This window comes from Echinops telfairi, unplaced genomic scaffold, assembly GCF_000313985.2.
Source record: "Echinops telfairi isolate 266 unplaced genomic scaffold, ASM31398v2 ScPeMD7_7469;HRSCAF=8507_1, whole genome shotgun sequence".
In the NCBI taxonomy this organism is placed as follows: Eukaryota; Metazoa; Chordata; class Mammalia; order Afrosoricida; family Tenrecidae; genus Echinops; species Echinops telfairi.
This window is the reverse complement of record NW_022111373.1, coordinates 19,301,266-19,310,349: the sequence shown is the minus strand read 5'-3', so window position 1 is coordinate 19,310,349 and position 9,084 is coordinate 19,301,266. Positions and strand designations below refer to the sequence as shown.

The 9,084-nt window shown below is 41.1% G+C and overlaps 1 protein-coding gene across 2 annotated transcripts in view; it reads left to right on the top strand.

Annotated features, from left to right (window-relative positions):
- SNX24 (sorting nexin 24) overlaps positions 1–9,084 on the top strand; it is a 181,811-nt gene that overhangs the window by 99,793 nt on the left and 72,934 nt on the right. For both annotated transcript variants that reach the window (XM_045285367.1, XM_030888980.2), the window contains exon 3: positions 2,360–2,464. In XM_045285367.1, the coding sequence (XP_045141302.1) occupies positions 2,360–2,464 (105 nt within the window). The remainder of the gene's footprint in view (positions 1–2,359; positions 2,465–9,084) is intronic.

Below are 9,084 nucleotides of genomic sequence, written 5' to 3'. Positions count from 1 at the left end.
CTCACACCAGGAAAGGGGCTTGTTTGGTGGGTATCGTGGAATCGGGTAATGGTACTTGGCCGGACGCAGTCTGGCCAGGACAGTTAATCATCGGAAGACGTGGCAGAGGAGTATTTATCTTGTAAGCAGCTGAGCCCTTCTGGAAACATATTGTCTCAGGTTTGTCTCTCCTCATCTAAAGCAATCCATTACTCACCTACAAGTGCTGTCGTGGACCCTAGCAGCTGTGACGACCGCCTTCCGCGATACTCTTGACATGAGTAAACAGGAAAAATATTTTCACTGCTGTATCTTGAAGATTTTTTTTTTTAGAGAGCCCGAAAATGGAGGTGATTTTTCTATTCTGAAATATAAGGAACATGTGATCTTATTTTTGAAGGAAGGGTTTGTTTTAAATGATGATTATTATTAAGTGGAAACTTGGTGAGCTTGTTACCACAGACTCATTTAGCAGTTGGAGTCTTGCTCTCATTTGAGAAATCTCTCAAACTGCAAAGATGAGATCAGCATCTGTACCCTCAAAGGAGCGATACACCCACCCCATCTCTCTCACTTCCACTATCAACTGTCCTGTCAGTACTGGATCATTCTCACCCACATAGGCACACCTAGTTCCCATCAAGAAATATGAAACCTCTGTGACCTCACGCCTGCCCGCCAAGTTCACCCCATTGTTCTCCTCCTCATTTGGTGTAACTCCTCGAACCAGGAGCATCTGCTTTCTCACCCCCATTCGCTCTTCTCTCCGCAGGTGTACTCCCCCCACGCCCCACCCCACACCCCACACCCCGCAGCCTCTGACACGGTCCACTCGGGGCGGCTCTTGAAACACTCTTGACTGAACATACTGTGGACATTACTGATTTACCCCCTGACTGTCCTGCTTCGCTGTCCTGCCTCTCAGAGTTGGATGGCTCAGACTCTGGTCATTTGTATTCATTTTCTATTGCTGATAACAAATTAACACACACTTTGTGACTTAAAACAACACAACACAAATTTATTTCCTACGGTTTCCATGGACCGGGAGCCCGTGCTAAGGTGTCAGCGGTGGAAATTAAAAGCTGTTGGCTGGAACGGGGATCTCAGCGGAGACTCGAAGCCTTCTTCTGTCGTCGTCTAGGCCAGTGGTTCTCAACCTGTGGGTCCTGACTCCTTTGGGGGTCGAGCAACCCTTTCACAGGGGTCACCCAATTCATAGCAGTAGCAAAATTAGTTATGAAGTAGCAACGAAAATAATGTTATGGTTGGGGGTCACCGCAACATGAGGAGCTGTATGAAACGGTCACGGCATGAGGAAGGTTGAGAACCACTGATCTAGGTAGTGTTCAGTGGGACTTTGAATGGTTCTTTACAGTTTTAACTGCTGATGGAGAATTTGCATTTCTACCCCAGATACACTGAGTCAGAATCTTCTTGTTAACAAGATCCCCAGGTCATCCTTACAGCCACGTGGAGACTCGCCTGTGAGATCACTTGGGTATCTTGTTACAGATTGTGATTCAATACATCTGGGCTGGAAATGCAACTCCTCAGCAGGTGAACTGCTATGGGCCCGTTAGCAACCCTGGAATTCCGTTTCTGTCAGATGTAGTGTTAGCCCTGTATCTTGCTGCTCCAGAGCAGAGATGGCTTCCAGCCCTACGCTGCACTCAGGTACTAGGATAAGGTGACCAGACGCTGCTTTTGGCAGGACAGTCCCGATTTTTAACAATTTTTCCTGCGTTCCTCAGCATTTAAAAAAAGTCCCAATTTTTGGAAAGAATGCACGACAAGCTAGGGCATATGGTTTTCAGCTGCCATGTGGCTATTTCGCCAGGATATGAGTTTGATCAATGGTGTCCCGTTTTACCAATGTTAAAATCTGGTCACCTTATACTAGGAGGGTGGACATCTCTCTCAACACAGCGGCTTCTTCAAAACCAGCAGTTGGCTAGGATAGTGTCTTATATAGCCAGCTATGAACAATGTAATTTTATTTAGCTTTTGTGCATACGTGTATGTAGAAAGACTTCCAAGCAGAATTTCATTGTATTGATTGATTTGAAATATTATAGGTTGCTTTTCTTTCTTTATAATTTACTTATTAGACTTTGTATTTTTTTTTAGAAAGATGACTAAGTAGTTCTGATCTCAAATACTTGATGAGCTACAACAATAACAACTACCAAAGACATAAAATACTTACCTTGAAATCTTTATGTGGAGGGCAATATATCAAGGGTTTGGGTACAAAACTTTGGTAGTATTTCATTTCTCTATATTATGTTTGGGAATAGCACTTTCTTTTATTGACTCCTCCCTCAAGCTTCATCTTCATAATTAAGAGACATTTCTGTTTTTTATTTTTTATTTACAGCTTAAGAAATGTATGAAAACTCCAGAAATCCCTTCTAAACATGTTAGAAACTGGGTCCCAAAAGTCTTGGAACAACGTCGACAAGGTTTGGAAACCTATTTACAGGTAAGATGTAGAAAAACTAAAACCAAAACAAAATGAAAGTACAGTCTGTATGAAACCGATATAGTATTTCCTCTACTGAGGATTTTGAGGCTCTTGTTCCTGAATCTATGATTATTGAAAATTGAGGAAAAGCGTTCTCTAGGCTTCATCTCAGTTACATATTTACGCACTCTCCCAGTAGAAAGATGCCAAGAGTTGGTTCCGGGCTTCAGGTGCTTTTCAAAAGGTTGGCAGAGGACCAGACTGCGCTGCTTTCCTTTGTGCTTAAGGTCAATATGGGTCCGAACAGACGGGACAGCACCGAACATCAAGAGCTTCAGTTCAGCTCAACTAACTGTATGCCTCAGTGTTTTCCTCAGAACGTTCAGATGTGGTAGAAAATATATCAAACAGCTTAAAATGAAGGAAGTTTAAAATTATCAATACATTGTCGGTTCTTTTAGATTTAATTAAGCTTACTTAAGTTCTTTTATCTTTCATTTTAATTTCAAAAAGTTATGGGAATCAGAAATTTAAGTATAAAGGTGAAAAAAAATGAATGGAAGGTCTATCCATTTTTAAAATTCAACTCTTAAGTCTCAGGTTCTCTGAGTTTGGAATAAGGTATGCAAGTGTCCAGGTGACTATTAACATAATCATTGCTATCATGGAATTCCAAGAGGACCATATAAAGCAAGGACTGGGAGGGGCAAGCCTGTGTTCAGCCAGTGTGCTCGCTTGTTCCACTGGAGAGGCTAAAGGATGAGAGTGACTGAGGTGAGAATGGCCAGATCTTGGCTGTCAGGAAAGGGAACTGGTTGGTCTTCACTGAAGAGGCGCATACTTACCGTGATGGTCTATGCACCTAAGGCGCCTTCCATCAGAGAAAAAGGCAGTCTGAACTGTGGTCCTCCTTTGATATCATCTTACGCTCTGTAGACCTTGACCCCATTGTGGATTCTGTGGACTGTCTGAAGCCAATAGAGTGTTTCCTCTATAGAGATTTTGGTTCCTGAATCCATAATTATTGACAGTTAAGGACAAGCTGTCTCTATAGACTCAGGCTTAAGGATATATTCAAAGGACTCTCCCAGGAGAAAGATGGTAAGAGTCTCTTCCTGACTTCAGGTGAATTCAAAAGTTGTTCTGGTCTTCACAGTGCTCAAGAGGAAGGCCAAAAAACTGGGGGGGTTGCTGGGAATATCTGTGGTGGAAGGAAGGCGCTCTCCAGATTTGCTCTTCTGCTTTGGACATGATAGCGGGATGCTGTACTGCCTTACCCTAAGGGGCAGGGGCTGCAAGCAGATGGGGACCCAAAGTCACAAGAATGTGTGTGGCCTTGTTCCTTGAGACTTCTTATGTAGAGACTTCCATAGCTTTGGGCAAGACTAAAGAGAAAATTTGAAAAAATAAAACAATGAGACTTCAGAAATTATATGTGCTGGATAAAAACACAAATTCTCTATAAGCAGAAGAAGTAAACAATGCATTCTTATTTGTAAGTCAGAGTTTCCACAGATATTGTGTCTCTTCAAACTGCTGTGTGGAAGAAAGCTTTGCACCACCCCTCCCCCCTCCCTGTTTGACACATGACTTCCATTACCACCCCATGTAAACATGTTAAGTTGTTTGTACATTGGCTATAAATATGTGGACAACATCAACTGGCACAGAGAAGAGTTCACAGCGACACTCAAGTTGAGCTTAGACATTTTTAGTCTCAGAAGTAGGGCTTGAAAGACTGGGAAGGCTTGACTCTTACTGTGTGCGTAATGGTCAGCTTGTCCCTTCTTTCCCCGAAGACTTCAAGGGAGCTTCTCTTCTTTCTTTCCCTCATTTGACTCTATTTATAGGCAAAGGGAGCCGGACCGAAGTTGTGAAGTGAGTACACATGATTTATAAATCCCAATGATGTGAAAACCTTGACCCAAATGCTATTTGATAACTTTGGGTGTTTACGTTTCTTTAGAAGCAACACAATATTACTACTTCTTCTGTTCCTTTGTTCACCCTTTAACTCCAGGTAGAATCATCCTTACCATCAGATTCTGTCTCAGCCCTAGTAAGCAGACTGCATTACCGATTCTCGGCTGGCAGCATCTTGCAGCAGACCCCTCCCACAGGAGGAAAGCCTCTGAAGCTAAGGAAGTATTCATAGACTCTTGACATCACAGGAAATAGACCACACGTATTCGAGTATAAGCCGACCCAAATATCAGCCAAGGCACCTAATTTTACTCCCCAAATTTCATTAAAAATGTGCTGAAAAACTCGGCTTATACATGAGTATATATGGTAGTCATTACCTAGTCCGAGTTATGTTCAGGATGATCCCTAGGGCCTCAGTTTCCCACACACAAAACATCCAGGAAGATTAGTTCTTCATAGGGCATTCCTTCTACTTGTCCAAGACACAAATAGGGCATTTTGGACAATGGGAGATTACAAATTTCTTAAGATAGCCCACATTGCTATTGTATCTCACAGCAAGATAAAAGGTTCCAGTAAGGTTATAGGAATTGCCTGAATTTCCAGAATATATTAGCTAAAGGACTGGGACTGGACCTTGAGTACCCTAACTTCCAGTAGAGCGTTCTTCATGACCTGCTGTGGATTTCTTAACCCAGAGAAACATTTTCACCCTTGCTATGAAGCTTTACAAGATGCAATGTTGTTGTTAGGTGCTGTGGAGTGGACTGTGGCTCATAGTGACCCTAGCTACAAGAGAACAAACATTGCCCAATCCTGCTCCACCTTCACAGTTGTTAGGTTTGAGCTAATGTTTGCAGCCATTGCCTTATGGAGGGCCTCTTCTTTTTGTTGATCTTCTGTTTTACCAAGCATGATGTTGTTCTCCGGGGACTAGCCTGCAGTGTGTCTAAAATACATGAGACAAGTCTCACCGGCCTCACTTCTAAGGAGCATTATGCAAGTACTTCCTCCAGGGCAGATCTGTTTGTTCTTCTGGCAGTCCATGGTACTTTTTATATTCTTTGCCAACACCATAGTTCATTGTGTCAGTTCTTCTCTGGCATTCCTTATTTATTGTCCAGATTCCCCATGCCTGTGGAGTATGGGAAATGCCATGTTTGGGGTCAGGTGCACCATCATACTCAGAATGACATCTTTGCTCTTTCACCCTTCAAAGTGGCCTCACACCGCAGATTTTCCCAATGCAATCATATATCTCATTTGATTACTTGGCTCCTGCTTCAGTGAACATTGTGAATCCAAGTAAAATGAAATTCTTGGCAACTTCATTGTTTTCTCGTTTTCATTTGAAAGTAAGCATCTTTCTAGTATTCCCTGCTGTCAGCTACAATCCATCTGACATCAGCCATGAGGATACTGCTTGTGCCACATTCCCAGCTAAATGTGGCATGAATTTCTGCTGGTCCTTAGTGCTGTAACCCTTTTTCATTTGCCTTCAGCAGGATTTTACCTGCATGTGATATTAATGATACTGTTCCATAGTTTTCACATTCATTGGGATCACCTTTTTTGGAATAGTAACAAATACGGATCTACTCCAATTGGTTAATCAGGTAACTAGCTGTCGTCCAGATTTCTTGACACAGACTAGAGAGAACTTCCAACGCTGCATTGGTATGTTGAAGCATTTCTCTTGATGTTCTCGGTCAATTTCTATAACTTTGTTTCTCACTAATACTTTTAGTCCAGCTTGGACTTCTTCCTTCAGTACATCATCAGCTCTTCATCATGTGCTGCCTTTTGAAATGGTTGAATGTTGACCAGTTCTTTTTGGTAAGGTGACTGACTCTGTGTATTCTTTCCTCGTTACTTTGATGATCCCTGCGTTTTTCAGTATATGTTGGCTTCAAGAAGAGTATAATTAAATTAAATGTAATTATATTTCAATTTACAGTTTAACTGACTGTTACCTAGTGGGGTCTTTTCTCAAAGAACCTGGCCTCCCCTTTATTCAAAGGTTGTGAGTCTGTAAACTGGCTCAAGTTTAAGAATTGATCTAGGGACCACGACTCACCCTTCCCTTCCTAGGTATAGATAACTATTTGAGAGATGGGTGACTCTTTAAATCTGTCACTTGAATACTTAAAATTGCATAAAAACTATGAGCTTCTGTTTGGGGTGTGGAAGTCATCTGGCAGAACATTTATAGTGACATTCAAATTGAGTGTCATATTTGAAAGACTAACTTAAATATAAGAAAAATAAATAAATCTCTTCACAAAATTAATTTTGCCATAAATCTGTCTCAATAGCTTATACTTTTAGAATTTTTCATTCCTTTGCCTATTCACCAATAATTCGAAAATGATAGATGAAGAAAGGCTACACTTGTTACTTATTTGCTTATTTCTTCAGTTTGAAAAGAAAAACATTCATATTACTTTTCAAAAACTATTCTTAAATGTTTCTTGCTTTTCTATATTGGCATCTCTGTCCATTTCAATTTGTCTTTGGTATTGCGGACATGGGATTAAGAACTTTCTAGTGTTAGTTTAAAATGTATGAGTTCTTTAAATGTTTTTCACTACATTTAGGCAAACTGCTTTATTATGTAATAGAAAGTTCTGATCTTAAGGGGGTGGGGAATTAAGCATACCAAACAAAAACCTCCTGCCATCAAGTCGATTCTAACTCATGGTGACCTTCAAGGACAGTGTAGAACTGCCTCCATGGGGTTGAAGAGCCTGCAACCCTTCACAGCAGTACAAACTTCATCTTTCTTCTGTCGAGTGACTGGTGGTTTTAAACTGCTGACCTTGTGGGTCACAGCCCAACACGTAACCACCATGCCATCAAGGCTGCTTATAAACCAGATAGTGTGGGATTTCTGTAGTATAGGTGACATGCTGCAGCACTATGAGTAGATTTTAACCAGTGATTTTACCCTGAAAAGTCTCTTGTCAGCCTAGAGCAGGTGTGAGGTATTTCTGGCCCATCGGCCAGATAAGGCCCCCAAATTGTCAATATTGGCTAATACCTCAGTAAAGAGAACTGTTCTGGCCATCACATTAGGGTTGAGCTAATTAAATGTTTAGTCAAATACAGAAGGCTAAATTTTAATTTAATAATGTTGTGTGACCCATGAATGATGTTATAAATATCGAATTCTCCCTTGGCTTGAAAAAAATTACTCGCCCCTGGCCTAGCGCAGTCACAAACTAGACCAGACTCACTGAAATTAAGTTGATTCCAACTCTTAATGACCTTATAGGACAGGGTAGACTGCCCTTAGGGTTTCATAGGCTATAAATCTCTATAGGAGTAGACAGCCTCACGTTACTTCCATGAAGTGACTAGTGGGTTCAAACTGCTAACCTTGTCATTAGCAGATGAGTGCATAGCCCACTCTGCCAGCTGTTTTTCAGGATCACTTGCCTGGTTAGCAAAAAGAAATAAGGAGACATCACAATAATGTTTTTATTTTAAAAGGCTATTTCCGAACTAATATAATTTTTCTGCCTAAATTTCCCAATGAATTTGGTTGGATATAAATTCTAAAGGATACCAATGGAAACCCTAACTACCCTGTTTCCCCGAAAGTAAGACATCCCCCGAAAGTAAGACCTACTTACAGTTTTGTCTCTCTCTGAAATATAAGGCATCCCCCTGAAAATAAGACCTCCCTGAAAAGAAGGCCCCCAAAGCTACTGTAACTCTGGACTCTGGACCGTTGGCTGCAGTGCAGCTGGAGCAGACAGGAAGTGCGAGGTCTCTTAATAAAACAATAAACAATAAATGTGTACCATATTCTTCATGGAAAAATAATACATCCCCTGAAAATAAGACCTAGCGCATCTTTGGGAGCAAAAATTAATATAAGACACTGTCTTATTTTCGGGGAAACGGTATGTAGAGTGTCTTAGAATCAAAGCCTAGATTCACCAAGACATGTTAAAAGTTACTTGGATGTTTGAATAACTTGATACATAGTATTCTGTCTGGTCACCCAAAACCCAGAAAGACAAACCCATTTCCCAGCAGGTTCATTTCGACTCCATATGTTACAAGGTAGAACTTCATAGCATTTTCTTGACGGTGATCTTTATGGAAATAGATCTCTAGGCCTTTCTTCTGAGGTGTCCCTGGGTTGATCCAAACCACCAGCCTTTAGGTTAGAAGTGAATTTCACACTGTACTACTTACTACCCAAGGACCTGCCTAATCCACACTGACTTTAATTTTCATTTTCTAGAATCGAGTAAGGAACCCTGCTGGTTGGCATAGTGGGTAAGGCATTGCGCTACTAATAGCAAGGTCAGCAGTTTGAAACTACCAGCTGTTCCGTGGAAAAAAGATGAGAATTTCTACTCCCATAAAAAGTTAGTCTCAGAAATCCACAGGAGACATTCCCCTCTGTCCTACTGGGTCACTATGAGTTGGCATTGCCTCATTGATAGTGAGACTTTGAGAATCATCAATTTATTGACTAGGAAATCAAATAGCTGTTTCTTTTCATGACTCATTACCTCTTTTTCCTTAAACAATGCATACTGGGAATGCATCTTAATATTTATGGAATTAGACCATTGATCCTCTGTACAAGTAGAATTAAGTAAAGCATGATCTTTCTACATGAAAATTAGTTGGTTATTGAGTTAGTTAATTGTGCCAACCTGCCCGATAAACACATGTGGGGCTAATTGTAAGGC